A 21,129-nucleotide genomic window follows, 5' to 3' on the forward strand; every position below is an offset into this window, starting at 1 on the left:
CCTCAGTACTGCCCCTCCAACAGTGCGGCGCTCCCTCAGTACTGCCCCTCCGACAGTGCAGCACTCCCTCAGCACTGCCCCTCCGACAGTGCAGTGCTCCCTCAGTACTGCCCCTCCGACAGTGCAGTACTCCCTCAGTACTGACCCTCCGACAGTGCGGCGCTCCCTCAGTACTGCCCCTCCGACAGTGCTGCGCTCCCTCAGTACTGCCCCTCCGACAGTGCGGCGCTCCCTCAGTACTGCCCCTCCGACAGTGCAGCACTCCCTCAGTACTGCCCCTCCAACAGTGCGGCGCTCCCTCAGTACTGCCCCTCTGACAGTGCAGCACTCCCTCAGTACTGCCCCTCTGACAGTGCAGCGCTCCCTCAGTACTGCCCCTCTGACAGTGCAGCACTACCTCAATACTGCCCCTCTGACAGTGCAGCACTCCCTCAGTACTGCCCCTCCAACAGTGCGGCGCTCCCTCAGTACTGCCCCTCCGACAGTGCAGCACTCCCTCAGCACTGCCCCTCCGACAGTGCAGTGCTCCCTCAGTACTGCCCCTCCGACAGTGCAGCACTCCCTCAGTACTGCACTGGGGGTGTCAGCCTGGATTTTGTGCTCAAGTATCTGGAGTGGGATTTGCCCCCACGACCTTCTGACTCTGACGCACTGAGCACCGCTGACACTCGGGGGGAGGTACTGGGCGGTGTCTGTGGACGATACCCCAGGAAGTAGCAGCGCTTTCAGGAGAGAACAAAACTGATCGAGGTGGGGGAACAAAAGCAGCAATGAGTGGAGCCCAAATACCAAGCAGTTAGTACTCAGCATTCTCTGATCTCTGCAGCACTTGTCAGTCAGCTCTGTGGCTGCACAAAACTATTTCAATGTTTTGCTTCTTGCTCGCTGTTGCAGACCTGCACCATTCAGAGCACAGCCGGCAACAGCGATACTTGCAGCCTCTTCCCCGCACCCTTTGCATTGATTTTTTTTTTGCAAAAACAATTTGTGACCAATGCATTTGCTCTCTCTCTCTCTTTGTTGCAATGCCTGGCAGGCCGCTGGCCGGATCTGCACGCTTCTGTATTTCTCTCTCTGCTTCCTGCGCCACCTCCTCCTCCTCCTCGCTGCTGAACTTTGCCTGCAGCCGGCGAGAGGGAGCGGCGCGGCGGGGCTGGGCTGGGCTCCAGTCGGCGAGAGGGAGCGGCGGAGCAGCAGGTAGGGAGCGGGCCCGGGGCCCGGGCTGTCAATCAAACCCCGGGGGGCCCGGGCTGTCAATCAAACCCGGGGGCCCCCGAGCTGTCAATCAAACCCGGGGGCCCCCGAGCTGTCAATCAAACCCGGGGGCCCCCGAGCTGTCAATCAAACCCGGGGGGCCCCCGAGCTGTCAATCAAACCCGGGGCCCCCGAGCTGTCAATCAAACCCGGGGGCCCCCGAGCTGTCAATCAAACCCGGGGTTTGGCGCCCGGATCCGGCGGCCTTCAACTCGAGGCCTCAGGCTTTGGGCCTACACGCCGGCCGGGCGCCGGGCCTCGCTTTATTTTTTATTATTTTTTGGGGGGGGCCCCCGCTCCACTTTCTGAGCTCCGATGAGGGGCCTGGAGGGCGGGAGGTGAAGTAACCGACCCGAGGGTGAGGGGGTTTCCTCCCCCTCCCCGGCTTCACTCACTCACTGCCGGCTCGCCGCTGGGCGGCAGGCCGGGGATGGAGAGGCCGAGGGAGCGGCCTGCGCCCCGGGCTCGGGTTTGGAGGCGAGCGGGCTGCTGCTGAGGGGCGGGGGGGAAGGGTCAGCGGGGGCGGACACTGACCCTCACTGGGCACTGACCCTCACCGGACATTGTGGGCACCGACCCTCACTGGGCACTGACTCTCACTGGGCACTGACCCTCACCGGACACCGTGGGCACTGACCCTCACCGGGCACTGACTCTCACCGGGCACTGACCCTCACCGGACACCGTGGGCACTGACCCTCACCGGGCACTGACCCTCACTGGGCACTGACCCTCACCGGACACCGTGGGCACTGACCCTCACCGGGCACTGACCCTCACTGGACACTGTGGGCACCGACCCTCACCAGGCACTGACCGCCCGGGGCCAAGGCGCCGAGCCCAGCTCAAGTTCCAGGAGTGAGTGCCAGTTGGCAATTAAACTGTGTGGGGCATCACAGACTGCCCCCTTGCCTCCCGGCTCGGCCCGGCGCACACACTGGGCCCTCAGGATAGCGGGCATGAGCAGGAAGCCTGGTTGAATATCCCCCTCCTTAAGCTGGGGGTGGGGAGTCCAGTTCCTGCCCCGAATCAGAGATGAGCACGACCATTCGGCCCGTCTTACTTGTCCCTGCCCCACTGTCACAGCCTCCAGTTGGTTCTTCAATGGTTCCAGGGGTTCAACCGCCTCTCCTTCATGTTGGAGTTGGTTCCATTTGCGTGGCGAACCTCCCGATATCCGTCTTCAGCTTGCCTTTAAACTAGCTTGCAATTTATTTAAAATCTGCACAGACCCCGGGAATGGGGCAGTACCACCCCGGGCAGCCCACTTGCCCACTGCGACCTTGGGAGGAGGGAGAAAGTATTTACGTGGTACTATTTTTAAAGTGAGCTTATCTCTCTTGTTTTGCTATTGAGTCTTGGTTTTCAGCAGCGCGTGTCAGATCCAGTGTTGGCATCCAGGTGTGTCTGCACTTTAAAATGATTCTGTGAGATGATTGATGCAAAATTACCAGAAGTTTTATTTTCAAAAAGAACTTGCATTTATATAGTACATTTAACGTAGTAAAACATCCCAAGGCACTTCACAGGAGCGTTATAAAACAAAAATTGACACCGAGCCACATAAGGAGATATTAGGACAGGTGACCAAAAGCTCGGTCAAAGAGGTCAGTTTTAAGGATTGTCTTAAAGGAGGAGAGAGAGGTGGAGAAGTTTAGAACATAAGAAATAGGAGCAGGAGTCGGCCATTCAGCCCCTCGAGCCTGCCCCACCATTCAGTGAGATCATGGCTGATCTGATCTTGGCCTCAACTCCACTTCCCTGCCCGCTCCCCATAACCCTCGACTCCCCTGTAGCTCAAATATCTGTCTATCTCCGCCTTGAATATATTCACTGACTTAGTGAGGGAATTCCAGAGCTTAGGGGTCAGGCAGCTGAAGGTACGGCTGCCAATGGTGTAGTGATTAAAATCGGGGATGCTTAAGAGACCAGAATTGGAGGAGCGCAGAGATCTCAGAGGGCTGTAGGAGGTTACAGAGATAGGGAGGGGATGAGGGACATGGAGGGATTTGGAAACAAGGATGTGAATTTTAAAATCGAGGCGTTGCCGGACCGGGAGCCAATGTAGGTCAGTGAGCACAGGGGGTGATGGGTGAACGGGACTTGCTGCGAGTCAGGACACAGGCAGCAGTTCTCGGGGGTGGGGGGGTTGTAGGGAGTGAGGAGTCATGTGGACCTGGTTGTAGATTCGTGAATTGGTTCAGAGGTGCTGGAGGGAATCGGCAGATTGGTTAGTGATATGCTGCCGTCCCCAGTTTGTACTGTTAGTGTCTCCACAGGTGCAATACTGAACTTATCCCTCCAGAATCATTTTTTGGGTAAATAGCTTACTCGTGTCAGCAAAGCACGATCAAGTGGCTAGGTTTTTGCAAAGTGGGCTGAGTGGAGACATCTATTTGCTGAGTACTTGTTGTTCGGGCTGCTGCTGATCTGACAGGTGACCTTTGCAGGAAAAATCAGCCTGGGTTCCCGCTCCTGATGGCAGCGACTGTATATAGTGGCTTCTTCCCTATAGTGCACGTGTGTGGACAGCAGGTGAGGACCCCATCGGGCTTGGCGATGCCCTTCTTGGTCAAATATCGTGCAGACACTCACTGTCTAGGCACACACGTGAAGAATTGTCACAAGGCTGCTGTCCCTCAACAAGGTTCAGTGATAGAACTCTGGTCTCTGAGTCAGAAGGTCGTGGGTTCAAGTCCCACTCCAGAGACTTGAGCACAAAATCCAGGTTGACACTCCCAGTGCAGTACTGAGGGAGCGCCGCACTGTCGGAGGGGCAGTACTGAGGGAGCGCTGCACTGTCGGAGGGGCAGTACTGAGGGAGCGCTGCACTGTCGGAGGGACAGTACTGAGGGAGCGCTGCACTGTCGGAGGGGCAGTACTGAGGGCGCGCCGCACTGTCGGAGGGGCAGTACTGAGGGAGCGCCGCACTGTCGGAGGGGCAGTACTGAGGGAGCGCCGCACTGTCGGAGGGGCAGTACTGAGGGAGCGCCGCACTGTCGGAGGGGCAGTACTGAGGGAGCGCCGCACTGTCGGAGGGGCAGTACTGAGGGAGTGCCGCACTGTCGGAGGGGCAGTACTGAGGGAGCGCCGCACTGTCGGAGGGGCAGTACTGAGGGAGCGCCGCACTGTCGGAGGGGCAGTACTGAGGGAGCGCCGCACTGTCGGAGGTGCCGTCTTTCGGATGAGACGTTAAACCGAGGTCCCGTCTGCCCTCTCGGGTGGATGCAAATGATTCCACGGCCACTATTTTGAAAAAGAGCAGGGGGGAGTTCTCCCTGGTGACCTGGGCCAATATTGATCCCTCGACCGACATCACTAAAACATGATCAGGCCACTTATTTCATTGTTGTTTGTGGGAACTTGCTGTGTGCAAATTAGCTGCCACATTTCCTACATTACAACAGGTCAAAAGTATTTCATTGGCTGTAAAGCGCTTTGGGACGGCCTGAGGTCATGAAAGGTGCTATAGAAATGCAAGATCTTTCTTCAGGAAACAATGAGGGAGAAGCAGAAGAGAATATTGTTTCTCTAAATTCACTGAATCTAACATAACGTCAACACAAGGATTTGTTCAGTTGTACCAGTTTTTGCTGCAGCCGTTTTGACCTGTTTTTTTTCTGTGCTGGTTTATTTACAGGATGTGAGTGGAGCAGCAACACGGGTCATATGTCCGGGCTGTCACCTTTCTGCTATAATGTTCTTAATGAATTTGGCTCCTGTCTCTGCGGTACAGACAGACTGGCAGCCCTTTGGTGCGTCGCAGAGCTTCAACCTTCCCGTGAGTTTCCCTGACCCTGGAGAGGAGTTCTCTGCCGTGGGACGTGCCGTCAACGTGAATGTGCAAATGATCATAGAAAACCTGCAGCCCAATGACTCGCCTTGTGCCATGAACAATGACCCCAGTGGTAACGCTCAGACAAACGCAGCTGTGAAACGGCCGAGCGAGGGCGCCTTAGACGGTGCTGCCATCAAACTCTTAAAGGGGGCCGCTGTGGAGGAGCTGAAGACGGGTTACCCGAGCGGCGCTCTCGGCACTCAGCAATCCAACTTGGGCCATTGCGCCGTGGACTCGGACAGCGACGAGTCTGTTGACCGAGATATAGAAGAAGCAATTCAGGAATACTTGAAGAAGAAAACGGAAGATAGTTGCTTGATATCGAAGGGCATCCACGACGCGAAAGCTCCCCCGGGGACACAGCCAGCCGTTGAAGACTCCAGTCCAAAGGGCAGCAATGATAACGCATTCGGAGACGAGGTGGGCCCCACCGAGCTTGGACTTGGCTTTGTGAATATTGACCCTCGGAGTGTCGGTCTGGAAGTTGCTGCAGGATCCAGATGTTCTTCTCCCTCCAGCGTAAGCAGCAACGATTCTTTTGAACTGAGTATCCAGGCTGAGATCGAAAGGTTCCTGCAAGACAAGCGGGACAAGGAGACCAGCAGCACCAGTGGCCCCAATAACAAGCTAGCTTCCGGGGGGACACCAGAACAGAGACGAAACCTGGTGAAGGTGAGACCGAAGAACAGGAAGGGGTGCCTCAAATCTAGCGTGGGGAACCAAACGCACCTCGTCAAACCGCCGGTGACAAATGCCGACACTCAGGTTAGTGGCTGTAAATCCACCCGTTTGGGGGAATCTGGGACCGTCTGCAAGGCTGAGAAAGGCAGTGAAGGGAATCCCAGGGGTCATAAAACGTTGACCAGCGAAAAGAAACCAACAGCAATGCATAGCTTGAAGGAGCTCTACAAAAGCAGCACTGTCCAGTGGAGCGTCGACAGAGCATTCTCTGAGCCGAGAGCTGATCCCATTACTGCAGGAGCTGAACTGTCCGATTCTAGCAGCGACGATGGGATTGAGGAAGCCATCCAACGTTACCAGTTAGAACAGAAGAAAGGGAAAACGGAGGATGTTGCCCTTGCCCTTGGCTTGTTACCTCCCAAGCACCCCTGTGCTCAGAAATGTGCCGCCGACTCTTCGGATCCTTGCCTATGTGGAGTGAAGAGCATGGAGAAGGAAACACCGCAGGCAACTTTGAGCAAGAAGCAGAAACACTGTGGATTCCTGTCTGGAGAGTTCAAGTCGCCCTGTCCCCCCAACCTTTCCGATACTGACTCGAGTGATCAGTCCAGCGATGACTTTGTAATGCAAAGGGAGAGAAAAACCATGGACTCCAGGTTTAGCTGGAAAAAACTGTTTCCAGCTGAGACCCCGTCGGAATCTTCCTCAAAGCAGGAAGGGCCTCTTGCGGCCAAAGCGCAGCCAGCTGCAGATGGCACGGTCGATACGGCTCCTTCAGAGAGGGAAGAGCATGCAGGCAGCAGCAAGGCAACCAGCGAGTGCGCCACTGCTGACTCCAAGCAAGCCACTTCTTCTTCAGACAGTGAAAACAGTTCGGCGGACAGCAGCGACAGCATTGAGAAAGAAATTCTGAGTTACTTGGCCCTGAAGGCAAACCAAAGCAGTCGGAAACCGGAGGAAGTCGGAGCTGGGGGCGAATTGGACAGAACCTTGCCCCCAGCACTGAAGAGGGAAAACAGTCTAAATGACTCTCCGTCTTTGTTCTCATCTTTGTCTTCATCTTCATCTCTGACGTCGTTGTCGCAGAAAGGAGGGCAGAAGAAGAATGTCAGCACTGATCATGAGCTTGGAACGGAGGAGCCGAGAGAAAGTCAACCACAAGAGCCGAGAGGGGCACCGGCTAACAACAACACCGTCGCCTCTAAGATTAAACTTAAAGGTGGCTCATCGGAACAAGACTTCCTTGACGTAAGTAACGTCTGGTACAGCAGGACTGTCAACAGAGATCGAGAGGAGTCGTCTCCCATCACTTGGGCTGCCAAGGGACTGTCCCATGTGAAGCCTGTCCGTGACGCTTGGCAGACAGACGAGAAGAGTAGCTCGCTGGACAGTGATGAGGACCTGGATACAGCCACAAAGGATCTCTTGAAAACCAGAAAGAAACTGGGGAAAAGATCACGGGATTCAAAGAACCGCTGTAAGAAGCGAGTGCGGTTCACGGGAGCAGAGGTCCTCACTTACTCCGAGCAAAGCACAGGGATTGGCGACCAAACTCTCAAGACCGCTGGAGAAGGTCCCGCTGCAAGCCACGGCCCATTAAAAAGCTGCTTGTCAAAAAGTAGCAAGGTGGCTTGTCGGAGTTACTTAGACTTTAAGAGTAATAAAGGGAACAAGCGGGCAGGGGAGTCGTCCGAAAGTGAAAGCAACAGCAAAGTGGCCAGAGTCGGAAAGCCCAAGGTGGGTTTGTTGTGCATTGCTCCATCCAGCGTGGCTGAGGGGCTGACCGGGAGAACTGTGACGGCGGGCGACAGCAGTTCCGCGGACAGCGACGATGGGATCGAGCAAGAAATTCTGAGGTTTCTGGCTGAAAAGGCCAGAGTGAATAGCGGATCGGAAGAGCGCTCAAAAGACCAGGACGAGGTGCAACGTTTTAAAGAACAAGGGGAGGAAAGCGGATCGTCAGAAGTGGCAGCCCAGGGCAGGAAGGTGTCTTCCGTTTCTCAACAAGCTGGGGGATCTCGCAGCGTTGGTATGAAGGGAGCACGTCGCCTGGAAGAGGAGGCCACAGCTGGACATTCGCGTAGAGGTACTGAAAGGGCTGGCGCTGAAAGCAAGGCCAAGTTTCATGGGCAGGATTTGCTTCGGGACATTTGCTGTGCTCGTGGCACACAGCACCAGACTGAACAGAGACAGGTCGTTCGAGAATCACCGGCAGCTTCACAAACACAAACTAAAGCTGGGATTGTGCAGGAGCGTTTGCAAGTCGGCAGCACAGACTGTCCAGGGAAAGGGGTTGATAATTCCCAGTCTGGCTGTCACAGTGACATTCTTCAGGACAAAGGGGCCAACGCTACCCCAGAAAGCTGCCTCGCCCAGGGGAAACGGGCAGCTGGCGCTTTGGAAACAACACCACTCTTGGCTCAGGAGCAAAGTGTGCAATACCGCGACCCCGGACTGCTGGGTCACCCGGAACCAGTCGAAAGCAGATCTTCCGAGAAAACTGTAAACAAATTGAAACTGTGGAGTGACTTCCCAACCGGACCCCTCGGTGACACTGTGCCAGTAGGTGAGGGCAGAGGAACCTGCAGGGGGGCAGAATATACCCGAGACAGCCAGTCAGATCTAGGGTGCAGTACAGACCAAAGCTCGCGTGCTGCAGTTAATGCTCACTCCCACATAGGCTGGACAGACAGTGCTAAAAGTAAATGTGAGGTGGGCGGAAATCCAGACCAACCTTTAGGATCTCTGATGCCATCAGTAAGTCTTAGTGCCCATTCCAGCGAGGCGAGAGAGCTGCCTTGTGTTGCAAGGCAGGAGCAGAGTGACCATAATTATCAGAGTGGAATGAGGAGTGAGGTGAGGGAGCAGCGTGACGATAGACTGGCCCGCTCCAGCTTTGTGACGCAACGTCGGTGTGAAGTGACGGGACCATCCGGCTGTGTGTCGGTTGCTGCACGCGCCGTGTCCTCAACCCGCGAGGGAACCAGCGGGATAGAACCGAGGGGCCACAGTGTAGGACTGGTGACCGCTGCAGAAACAGAGATTGCTGAGGGAGCTTCCGCGGGGGAGGCCAGCGGTCAGAGCCCGGGTAGAGGGGACAGTGAGACTCTCCCAGCCCCTCAGTGGCAGCCGCTGAGCCAGGCTTTGTCAGCAACTAAGAATGAGCAGCAAAACAATAGGGACACAGGAACAGGAGAGGCAGCTGAGGGGGAAAGTCCCGACGCCTTTTATGATGAATCTAGCGATCAATCAGATGGCGACAGTAGAGTGGACGCTGGCAGGGCAGGACAGCGGGGACAGGGTGCTGAGGTGTAAGTATGGCGTTGTACAGTAGCTTTCCTCTTCATTATTTAAGATGCAGTCACGATGTTGCAGACACTGGAATATCGACAAGTAGCCGAAGCCAATTCGGGGGACAGAGGGGAAAGGTTATCCCAGGTAAACCTCTGGATTAGATTAAAAACACGGCTCTTTTGTTTAAACACGTTTCTTGCCAGAGCTGAGACCCACCCCATGGAATCCAGTTGCAGTGCGTTTCCCTGAGGGCAGAGAGTTCTGTCCTGCTCCCAGCTCGATCCAAAGTCTCCCCCACCCCCAACACAAGTTGCAGTTATCGATCCCACTGCGGGACACTCTCCCGTCCCGTTCAGTGGCGTTAGCCGTAGCAGCCTGCCGTGACCTCTGCGCACTGTAAGGACCAGGAAGTTGCGCTGGGTTTGATTCCAGGTCTTTGCCGAGTTATCTGCTAGGAGCCGGGACTATGGAGATCAGCCTCGGCACCTCTGAGCGCATCAGATGGGAAAATCACCCGCGGCCTCCGCTCCTGATCACCTCAGAATGTGTACAGGGGACAGGACGGGGGCCCCACTCCCGATCACTAGACCGTGTACAGGGGACAGGACGGGGGCTCCACTCCCGATCACTAGACCGTGTACAGGGGACAGGACGGGGGCTCCACTCCCGATCACTAGACCGTGTACAGGGGACAGGACGGGGGCTCCGCTCCCGATCACTAGACCGTGTACAGGGGACAGGACGGGGGCCCCGCTCCCGATCACTAGACCGTGTACAGGGGACAGGACGGGGGCTCCACTCCCGATCACTAGACCGTGTACAGGGGACAGGACGGGGACTCCACTCCCGATCACTAGACCGTGTACAGGGGACAGGACGGGGGCCCCACTCCCGATCACTAGACCGTGTACAGGGGACAGGACGGGGGCCCCGCTCCCGATCACTAGACCGTGTACAGGGGACAGGACGGGGGCTCCGCTCCCGATCACTAGACCGTGTACAGGGGACAGGACGGGGGCCCCGCTCCCGATCACTAGACCGTGTACAGGGGACAGGACGGGGACTCCGCTCCCGATCACTAGACCGTGTACAGGGGACAGGACGGGGACTCCGCTCCCGATCACTAGACCGTGTACAGGGGACAGGACGGGGGCTCCACTCCCGATCACTAGACCGTGTACAGGGGACAGGACGGGGACTCCACTCCCGATCACTAGACCGTGTACAGGGGACAGGACGGGGGCCCCACTCCCGATCACTAGACCGTGTACAGGGGACAGGACGGGGGCTCCGCTCCCGATCACTAGACCGTGTACAGGGGACAGGACGGGGGCTCCGCTCCCGATCACTAGACCGTGTACAGGGGACAGGACGGGGGCTCCGCTCCTGATCACTAGACCGTGTACAGGGGACAGGACGGGGGCTCCACTCCCGATCACCAGACCGTGTACAGGGGACAGGACGGGGGCTCCACTCCCGATCACTAGACCGTGTACAGGGGACAGGACGGGGGCTCCACTCCCGATCACTAGACCGTGTACAGGGGACAGGACGGGGGCTCCGCTCCCGATCACTAGACCGTGTACAGGGGACAGGACGGGGGCCCCGCTCCCGATCACTAGACCGTGTACAGGGGACAGGACGGGGGCCCCACTCCCGATCACCAGACCGTGTACAGGGGACAGGACGGGGGCCCCACTCCCGATCACTAGACCGTGTACAGGGGACAGGACGGGGGCTCCACTCCCGATCACTAGACCGTGTACAGGGGACAGGACGGGGGCCCCGCTCCCGATCACTAGACCGTGTACAGGGGACAGGACGGGGGCCCCACTCCCGATCACTAGACCGTGTACAGGGGACAGGACGGGGACTCCGCTCCCGATCACTAGACCGTGTACAGGGGACAGGACGGGGGCTCCGCTCCCGATCACTAGACCGTGTACAGGGGACAGGACGGGGGCTCCACTCCCGATCACCAGACCGTGTACAGGGGACAGGACGGGGGCTCCGCTCCCGATCACTAGACCGTGTACAGGGGACAGGACGGGGGCTCCACTCCCGATCACTAGACCGTGTACAGGGGACAGGACGGGGACTCCGCTCCCGATCACTAGACCGTGTACAGGGGACAGGACGGGGACTCCGCTCCCGATCACTAGACCGTGTACAGGGGACAGGACGGGGGCTCCTCTCCCGATCACTAGACCGTGTACAGGGGACAGGACGGGGGCTCCACTCCCGATCACTAGACCGTGTACAGGGGACAGGACGGGGGCTCCACTCCCGATCACTAGACCGTGTACAGGGGACAGGACGGGGGCTCCACTCCCGATCACTAGACCGTGTACAGGGGACAGGACGGGGACTCCGCTCCCGATCACTAGACCGTGTACAGGGGACAGGACGGGGGCTCCGCTCCTGATCACTAGACCGTGTACAGGGGACAGGACGGGGACTCCGCTCCCGATCACTAGACCGTGTACAGGGGACAGGACGGGGACTCCGCTCCCGATCACTAGACCGTGTACAGGGGACAGGACGGGGGCTCCGCTCCCGATCACTAGACCGTGTACAGGGGACAGGACGGGGGCTCCTCTCCTGATCACTAGACCGTGTACAGGGGACAGGACGGGGGCTCCACTCCCGATCACTAGACCGTGTACAGGGGACAGGACGGGGGCTCCGCTCCCGATCACTAGACCGTGTACAGGGGACAGGACGGGGGCTCCTCTCCTGATCACTAGACCGTGTACAGGGGACAGGACGGGGGCTCCACTCCCGATCACTAGACCGTGTACAGGGGACAGGACGGGGACTCCACTCCCGATCACTAGACCGTGTACAGGGGACAGGACGGGGGCTCCACTCCTGATCACTAGACCGTGTACAGGGGACAGGACGGGGACTCCACTCCCGATCACTAGACCGTGTACAGGGGACAGGACGGGGGCTCCGCTCCTGATCACTAGACCGTGTACAGGGGACAGGACGGGGTCTCCGCTCCTGTGGTTGAATAGCACTGTGGACTTGCACGTGAATGACAGTCAGTTGAGTGTGGTACTGGCGGGCGACCATAACCCAGCGAGGATTGAAAGCCTAGACAAGGGGGTGTGGGGGATAAAATCCTTTTTTGAAATGACAATAGGGGAATATACTTTGAACAGAAAATGCGCCCTGTAGACTTTAACCTCACTTGTACAGATCCACGCAATAGGTACCAGACGGTGAATTCTGCGTTCAGTCTTACCTTTTATGTCTGTCTGTCTGGTGAGGCGGTGCACAGATGACATTTCTAATTTGAAACTGGGAGCAAATAGTGACTTGGGTCCCTGGGAGGTGGGGTGAAAGGACTCGTGTGACAGACCCTGCCAAGGATTTATTTTTGTATGTGTGTCCATTCAGGTTAGGGATATCGATGCTGGGAAAAGAAACATTTTTTTTTCCTGTTTTGTGCCTGTGGAGCCGAATGACCCCAGATCAGGTACAGCACAACCAGACACAGAGTAAAGCTCCCTCTGCACTGTCCCCAACAATGTGCCTTAATCCCCAACCCCACGATAGCCCCCCCCCCCCCCCCCACTGCTCCCATCTCTCATGAAGCAGCCATTCTTTGTGGACTCTCAGGACCGAGATTGCCGATTCTCGGGACCGATTGTGGGCAGTCGGTGCCTGGGATTTATTTGACTATCAGCAGAGGGCGGGTGACTTGCGCACCATCAGTTTGAAATGAATCCCCTGTCCCAGAGGTGGAAGGGAGTGTTGCCAGTCGCATTCTGCTCAGTCTTCCCTGTGTATTGCAATAGGATTTGCCCTTGTAGAATTATCATTTTGGGGTCAGTATATTCTAACCCAATCATTAGAGGGGCAATGCTGGGGGCTCTGATCATTTTTATTCAAAGTACCGCCCTTTTATAACAGACATTTTTAAAAAAAAGGATTTTACCTCCAACAGAGGCGTGTTAAGTTGGGTCTCCTTTACACCGAGCCACTCTGCAATGCAGTCTTGGGTATCCTAGAGTCGCTCCATTGAAGAAAGACCGGGGACCACAACTTCATATGGACCCAGGAGACAATTGGCACCTGACCGAGTTCAGGAAGCCACGTTCCCAGATGCCGGGTCTCCGGGGAAGGGAAGATCTTAGTTTTAAAAGTTACCCCAGAGAGTTTTCCAATATGCAGTGGGGAAGTACTGTACTTTAAAAAAAGAAATCCCCCTCTTTCTGTCCGCAGCTTGCGCGGAGTTCACTGATCTCGGGCAAGGGGAGGCGGTGCTAGGGGGGCGGAGTTTGCTGATCTCGGGCAAGGGGAGGCGGTGCTAGGGGGCGGAGTTTGCTGATCTCGGGCAAGGGGAGGCGGTGCTAGGGGGGCGGAGTTCGCTGATCTCGGGCAAGGGGAGGCGGTGCTAGGGGGGTGGAGTTCACTGATCTCGGGCAAGGGGAGGCGGTGCTAGGGGGGCGGAGTTTGCTGATCTCGGGCAAGGGGAGGCGGTGCTAGGGGGGCGGAGTTCACTGATCTCAGGCAAGGGGAGGCGGTGCTAGGGGGGCATTGCACTTCGTCTCAGGCAAGGGGGGGGATATAAGCCGGGGTACCTTTTCCTGATCACCGTCCAGCGACACACGGGCTGGCATCAGCCGAGGGCAGGATTGTGCTCGGCCGTGCTGCACTCCACAGTCGAATAGCCTGCGGACACTTGCTGTATAAACTGGGACAATCAACGCCTGTGGAAAAGTACATCAGCAAAAAGCCCCCTTTGGGAGGGGAGGGGAGGGGAGAGGAGCAGTGCTCCCGTGAAGCTACGCGGCCACACTGCGGTCAAGCTCCCGCGCAGGCTGCTCACCGGCTTTCAAATGGATAAACTGCACATGCGCGGAAATTTGAATGAGCCACACAGCCCGTTAAAGGGGCCGCGCACCCAAAAAAAAATTAGAGGGTACATTGGAGAGGAGTAAAACAAGATTTGATTTTAAAGGGAATATTAGCTCCCGACTCAGAACATACATAGGCAACATGCACTAGAAACAATTCTTTGCCTTTTCTGTGTATTTTATATTGAAATGTGAAATCTGTACAGACTGTTCATACTCTAAGAGTACAGGATGGCATTGATTTTAACGAGGGTTTTTTTTATTTCTTCGCTCCTTGTGTATATGTGAAGCCTGACGCATTTTATTCTGCTAAAATTCCAATGAGAAACAAAAAATTGGGTTTAAATGATTGGGTTCCAGGCCCTCCCTCTGATTATATACTTTCTGTTGCAGTGTTGTCACTAGGATTTCAGTAAGGCTAAATAATACTTGCATTAAAAAAGGTCTTCCCACGCCGGACTGTCTGAAAGTGCTTTCCACAGTCGATTCTGCAAAGCCTATGGACTGTTCTGGGACAATGGGCATGTCGAAGGTTTGTAGCGTTCTGTAATTACCCAACGGCAGAATGCCACCCAGCAGTATAACTCTGATTGTGTCTGGAGAAAGTATTTTCAGCTTTACATTTAGGTCGTTTTCAAACATTGTTCGGGGAATATCTCCCCTGAAACCATTGACACGCATCTAGGGACCCCCCCCCCTCTCCCCCGGAACTATCAACGCACTCCCGGAACTCCCCGTGCAAACTTGCAGCAGACAGTGACGGCGCCACAGAGCAAAACAACACCATCGTTTTCCGTTAATGTACAGCAGCAGAAGCGAGGGTACTTGTCGGTCAACAAATGCAGAAAAGCACAGAGCTGCGGTGACCGACAGACAAACGGAAATCCTGTTAAACTCGCGGAGCTCCTGGGAAACCCCTCACCGATCCAGAGACCCCACTTTGGACTGGGATGAAGTACTGACGGTTGTGGGACGGTTACTAGTGGTGGGAGCAGTTTGGAGGGGCTGAAGGAAGATTTTACAGGAACCGTGCAACAACACTGCTGTGTTGTCTTAAGACGGATTACTTTCCCATCATTGATCACGGCCTAAATACTCCACACAAACCTGTGACAACACTGACACCGCATATTCTTTATCATCCTTCACTACCGACCCAGACAGCGCAACATTGTGCCGATCTTCTGTTTTTAATCATTCTTTCTTCCCTTTTGGTGTATATGTTGCCAAATATTTTTTGCGTTTTGTGAAATTTTCTTGTGATGTTGAATTGCTCCTCCGTTTTTGCCTGAGGGTTTATTGATGCACATACTTTTTAACAAATTTGTGAAAATTATTTAAATTATACAGTTCCACATCTTCATGACATTTATCTAATAAATAGCACAGACTGGGACTGGTGACGTTGGCTGTTCTTTGTCGATGCTGCTCCTGGGGCCAGCAGGTTATGGAGACTTGTTCATTGTGTATGTTCCCTCTCTCTTCCCCCCCTCTCCCCCTCCTGCTCTCTCCCCCTCCCCGCTCTCTCCCCCTCCCGCTCTCTCCCCCTCCCCTCCCGCTCTCTCCCCCCCTCCCGCTCTCTCCCCCCCCTCCCGCTCTCTCCCCCCCCCTCCCGCTCTCTCCCCCCCTCCCCGCTCTCTCCCCCCCTCCCCGCTCCTCTCCCCCCCTCCCGCTCTCTCCCCCCCCTCCCGCTCTCTCCCCCCCCTCCCGCTCTCTCCCCCCCCTCCCGCTCTCTCCCCCCCGCGCTCTCTCTCCACCCCCGCGCTCTCTCTCCCCTCTCTCCCCCCCGCGCTCTCTCTCCCCCCCCGCGCTCTCTCTCCCCCCCGCGCTCTCTCTCCCCCCCGCGCTCTCTCTCCCCCCCGCTCTCTCTCTCCCCCCCCGCGCTCTCTCTCCCCCCCGCGCTCTCTCTCCCCCCCGCTCTCTCTCCCCCGCGCTCTCTCTCCCCCCCCGCGCTCTCTCTCCCCCCCCGCGCTCTCTCTCCCCCCCGCGCTCTCTCTCCCCCCCGCGCTCTCTCTCCCCCCCGCGCTCTCTCTCCCCCCCGCGCTCTCTCTCCCCCCCGCGCTCTCTCTCCCCCCCCGCGCTCTCTCTCCCCCCCGCGCTCTCTCTCCCCCCCGCGCTCTCTCTCCCCCCGCGCTCTCTCTCCCCCCCGCGCTCTCTCTCCCCCCCGCGCTCTCTCTCCCCCCGCGCTCTCTCTCCCCCCCGCGCTCTCTCTCCCCCCCCGCGCTCTCTCTCCCCCCGCGCTCTCTCTCCCCCCCGCGCTCTCTCTCCCCCCCCGCGCTCTCTCTCCCCCCCGCGCTCTCTCTCCCCCCCCGCGCTCTCTCTCCCCCGGCTCTCTCCCCCCGCGCTCTCTCTCCCCCCCGCGCTCTCTCTCCCCCCCGCGCTCTCTCTCCCCCCCGCGCTCTCTCTCCCCCCCGCGCTCTCTCTCCCCCCCCGCGCTCTCTCTCCCCCCGCGCTCTCTCTCCCCCCCGCGCTCTCTCTCCCCCCCGCGCTCTCTCTCCCCCCGCGCTCTCTCTCCCCCCCGCGCTCTCATCTCCCCCCCGCGCTCTCTCTCCCCCCCGCGCTCTCTCTCCCCCCCCGCGCTCTCTCTCCCCCCCGCGCTCTCTCTCCCCCCCGCGCTCTCTCCCCCCCCGCGCTCTCTCTCCCCCCCGCGCTCTCTCTCCCCCCCGCGCTCTCTCTCCCCCCCGCGCTCTCTCTCCCCCCCGCGCTCTCTCTCCCCCCCGCTCTCTCTCTCCCCCCCGCGCTCTCTCTCCCCCCCGCGCTCTCTCTCCCCCCCGCGCTCTCTCTCCCCCCCGCGCTCTCTCTCCCCCCCGCGCTCTCTCTCCCCCCCGCGCTCTCTCTCCCCCCCGCGCTCTCTCTCCCCCCCGCGCTCTCTCTCCCCCCCCGCGCTCTCTCTCCCCCCCCGCGCTCTCTCTCCCCCCCGCGCTCTCTCTCCCCCCCGCGCTCTCTCTCCCCCCCGCGCTCTCTCTCCCCCCCCGCGCTCTCTCTCCCCCCCGCGCTCTCTCTCCCCCCCGCGCTCTCTCTCCCCCCCGCGCTCTCTCTCCCCCCCGCGCTCTCTCTCCCCCCCGCGCTCTCTCTCCCCCCCGCGCTCTCTCTCCCCCCCGCGCTCTCTCTCCCCCCCGCGCTCTCTCTCCCCCCCGCGCTCTCTCTCCCCCCCGCGCTCTCTCTCCCCCCCGCGCTCTCTCTCCCCCCCGCGCTCTCTCTCCCCCCCCGCGCTCTCTCTCCCCCCCGCGCTCTCTCTCCCCCCCGCGCTCTCTCTCCCCCCCGCGCTCTCTCTCCCCCCCGCGCTCTCTCTCCCCCCCGCGCTCTCTCTCCCCCCCGCGCTCTCTCTCCCCCCCGCGCTCTCTCTCCCCCCCGCGCTCTCTCTCCCCCCCGCGCTCTCTCTCCCCCCGCGCTCTCTCTCCCCCCGCGCTCTCTCTCTCTCCCCCCCGCGCTCTCTCTCCCCCCCCGCGCTCTCTCTCCCCCCCCGCGCTCTCTCTCCCCCCCCGCGCTCTCTCTCCCCCCCCGCGCTCTCTCTCCCCCCCCCGCGCTCTCTCTCCCCCCCCGCGCTCTCTCTCCCCCCCCGCGCTCTCTCTCCCCCCCCCGCGCTCTCTCTCCCCCCCCGCGCTCTCTCTCCCCCCCCGCGCTCTCTCCCCCCCCGCGCTCTCTCTCCCCCCCCGCGCTCTCCTCTCCCCCCCCCCCGCGCTCTCTCTCCCCCCCCGCGCTCTCTCTCCCCCCCCCGCGCTCTCTCTCCCCCCCCCGCGCTCTCTCTCCCCCCCCGCGCTCTCTCTCCCCCCCCGCGCTCTCTCTCCCCCCCCGCGCTCTCTCTCCCCCCCCGCGCTCTCTCTCCCCCCCCGCGCTCTCTCTCCCCCCCCCGCGCTCTCTCTCCCCCCCCGCGCTCTCTCTCCCCCCCCGCGCTCTCTCTCCCCCCCCGCGCTCTCTCTCCCCCCCCGCGCTCTCTCTCCCCCCCCGCGCTCTCTCTCCCCCCCCGCGCTCCTCTCTCCCCCCCCGCGCTCTCTCTCCCCCCCCCGCGCTCTCTCTCCCCCCCGCGCTCTCTCTCCCCCCCGCGCTCTCTCTCCCCCCCGCGCTCTCTCTCCCCCCCGCGCTCTCTCTCCCCCCCGCGCTCTCGCTCCCCCCCGCGCTCTCCTCCCGCTCTCCCCCCCCGCGCTCTCGCTCCCCCCCGCGCTCTTCGCTCCCCCCCGCGCTCTCGCTCCCCCCCGCGCTCTCGCTCCCCCCCGCGCTCTCGCTCCCCCCCGCGCTCTCGCTCCCCCCCGCGCTCTCGCTCCCCCCCCGCGCTCTCGCTCCCCCCGCGCTCTCGCTCCCCCCCCCGCGCTCTCGCTCCCCCCCGCGCTCATCGCTCCCCCCCGCGCTCTCGCTCCCCCCCCCGCGCTCTCGCTCCCCCCCGCGCTCTCGCTCCCCCCCGCGCTCTCGCTCCCCCGCGCTCTCGCTCCCCCCCCGCGCTCTCGCTCCCCCCCGCGCTCCTCGCTCCCCCCCGCGCTCTCGCTCCCCCCCCGCCTCTCGCTCCCCCCCGCGCTCTCGCTCCCCCCCGCGCTCTCGCTCCCCCCCGCGCTCTCGCTCCCCCCCCGCGCTCTTCGCTCCCCCCCGCGCTCTCGCTCCCCCCCGCGCTCTCGCTCCCCCCCGCGCTCTCGCTCCCCCCCCGCGCTCTCGCTCCCCCCCGCGCTCTCGCTCCCCCCCGCGCTCTCGCTCCCCCCCGCGCTCTCGCTCCCCCCCGCGCTCTCGCTCCCCCCCCGCGCTCTCGCTCCCCCCCCCGCGCTCTCGCTCCCCCCCCGCGCTCTCGCTCCCCCCCCCGCGCTCTCGCTCCCCCCCGCGCTCTCGCTCCCCCCCGCGCTCTCTCGCTCCCCCCCGCGCTCTCGCTCCCCCCCCGCGCTCTCGCTCCCCCCCGCGCTCTCGCTCCCCCCCGCGCTCTCGCTCCCCCCCGCGCTCTCGCTCCCCCCCCGCGCTCTCGCTCCCCCCGCGCTCTCGCTCCCCCCCCGCGCTCATCGCTCCCCCCCCGCGCTCTCGCTCCCCCCCGCGCTCTCGCTCCCCCCCCGCGCTCTCGCTCCCCCCCGCGCTCCTCGCTCCCCCCCGCGCTCTCGCTCCCCCCCGCGCTCTCGCTCCCCCCCGCGCTCGCTCCCCCCCGCGCTCTCGCTCCCCCCGCGCTCTCGCTCCCCCCCGCGCTCTCGCTCCCCCCCGCGCGCTCGCTCCCCCCCCGCGCGCTCGCTCCCCCCCGCGCGCTCGCTCCCCCCCGCGCGCTTCGCTCCCCCCCGCGCGCTCGCTCCCCCCCGCGCGCCTTCGCTCCCCCCCGCGCGCTCTCGCTCCCCCCCGCGCGCTTACGCTCCCCCCCCGCGCGCTCGCTCCCCCCCGCGCGCATCGCTCCCCCCCGCGCGCTCGCTCCCCCCGCGCGCTCGCTCCCCCGCTCGCTCCCCCCCGCGCGCCTCGCTCCCCCCCGCGCGCTCGCTCCCCCCCGCGCTTCGCTCCCCCCCCGCGCGCCTCGCTCCCCCCCGCGCGCTCGCTCCCCCCCCGCGCGCTCGCTCCCCCCCCCGCGCGGCTCGCTCCCCCCCGCGCGCTCGCTCCCCCCCGCGCGCTCGCTCCCCCCCGCGCGCTCGCTCCCCCCCGCGCGCTCGCTCCCCCCCGCGCGCTCTCGCTCCCCCCCCGCGCGCTCGCTCCCCCCCCCGCGCGCTCGCTCCCCCCCGCGCGCTCGCTCCCCCCCCGCGCGCTCGCTCCCCCCCGCGCGCTCGCTCGCTCCCCCCGCGCTCTCTTCTCCCCCCCGCGCTCTCTCTCCCCCCCGCGCTCTCTCTCCCCCCCGCGCTCTCTCTCCCCCCCCCGCGCTCTCTCTCCCCCCCCCGCGCTCTCTCTCCCCCCCGCGCTCTCTCTCCCCCCCGCGCTCTCTCTCCCCCCCGCGCTCTCTCTCACCCCCCCGCGCTCTCTCCCCCCCCCCGCGCTCTCTCCCCCCCCCGCGCTCTCTCCCCCCCCGCGCTCTCTCCCCCCCCGCGCTCTCTCCCCCCCCGCGCTCTCTCCCCCCGCGCTCTCTCCCCCCCCGCGCTCTCTCCCCCCCGCGCTCTCGCTCCCCCCCGCGCGCTCGCTCCCCCCCGCGCGCTCGCTCCCCCCGCGCGCCTCGCTCCCCCCCGCGCGCTCTCTCCCCCCGCGCGCGCGCTCTCTCCCCCCCCGCGCTCATCTCTCCCCCCGCGCCTCTCTCCCCCCCCGCGCTCTCTCTCCCCCCCGCGCTCTCTCTCCCCCCCGCGCTCTCTCTCCCCCCCGCGCTCTCTCTCCCCCCCGCGCTCTCTCTCCCCCCCGCGCTCTCTCTCCCCCCCGCGCTCTCTCTCCCCCCCGCGCTCTCTCCCCCCCGCGCTCTCTCTCCCCCCCGCGCTCTCTCTCCCCCCCTCCCCCGCGCTCTCTCCCCCCCCGCGCTCTCTCCCCCCCGCGCTCTCTCCCCCCCCGCGCTCTCTCCCCCCGCGCTCTCTCCCCCCCCGCGCTCTCTCCCCCCCCCGCGCTCTCTCCCCCCCCCGCGCTCTCTCCCCCCCCCGCGCTCTCTCCCCCCCCCGCGCTCTCTCCCCCCCCCGCGCTCTCTCCCCCCCCCGCGCTCTCTCCCCCCCCCCCGCGCTCTCTCCCCCCCCCGCGCTCTCTCCCCCCCCGCGCTCCTCTCCCCCCCCCGCGCTCTCTCCCCCCCCCCCGCGCTCTCTCCCCCCCCGCGCTCTCTCCCCCCCCGCGCTCTCTCCCCCCCCCGCGCTCTCTCCCCCCCCGCGCTCTCTCCCCCCCCCCGCGCTCTCTCCCCCCCCGCGCTCTCTCCCCCCCCGCGCTCTCTCCCCCCCCGCGCTCTCTCCCCCCCCCGCGCTCTCTCCCCCCCCCGCGCTCTCTCCCCCCCCCCGCGCTCTCTCCCCCCCCGCGCTCTCTCCCCCCCCGCGCTCTCTCCCCCCCCGCGCTCTCTCCCCCCCCGCGCGCTCTCTCCCCCCCGCGCTCTCTCTCCCCCCCCGCGCTCTCTCTCCCCCCCGCGCTCTCTCTCCCCCCCGCGCTCTCTCTCCCCCCGCGCTCTCTCTCCCCCCGCGCTCTCTCTCCCCCCCGCGCTCTCTCTCCCCCCGCGCTCTCTCTCCCCCCGCGCTCTCTCTCCCCCCGCGCTCTCTCTCCCCCCCGCGCCGCATACGCTCCCCCCCGCGCGCTCGCTCCCCCCCCGCGCTCCTCGCTCCCCCCCGCGCTCTCTCTCCCCCCCCCGCGCTCTCTCTC

The 21,129-nt window shown here is 62.6% G+C and overlaps 1 protein-coding gene across 5 annotated transcripts in view; it reads left to right on the top strand.

Annotated features, from left to right (window-relative positions):
• The first annotated feature begins 649 nt into the window (after positions 1-649).
• ppp1r26 (protein phosphatase 1, regulatory subunit 26) overlaps positions 650-21,129 on the top strand; it is a 279,411-nt gene continuing 258,931 nt past the window's right edge. The window contains exons 1-3 of one of the 5 annotated variants that reach the window (XM_085965204.1): positions 650-795; positions 4,895-8,339; positions 9,129-9,211. In XM_085965204.1, the coding sequence (XP_085821330.1) occupies positions 4,952-8,339; positions 9,129-9,211 (3,471 nt within the window). In that variant the 5' untranslated portion in view covers positions 650-795; positions 4,895-4,951. Of the gene's footprint in view, positions 796-1,045; positions 1,198-4,894; positions 15,332-21,129 lie in introns of those variants that run through there. The other 4 variants (XM_085965203.1, XM_085965199.1, XM_085965202.1 and 1 more) reach the window with 4 other exon arrangements.

Source organism: Somniosus microcephalus, chromosome 23 (genome assembly GCF_052327205.1).
Source record: "Somniosus microcephalus isolate GS21.2 chromosome 23, FLI_Smic_1.0, whole genome shotgun sequence".
Classification (NCBI taxonomy): Eukaryota; Metazoa; Chordata; class Chondrichthyes; order Squaliformes; family Somniosidae; genus Somniosus; species Somniosus microcephalus.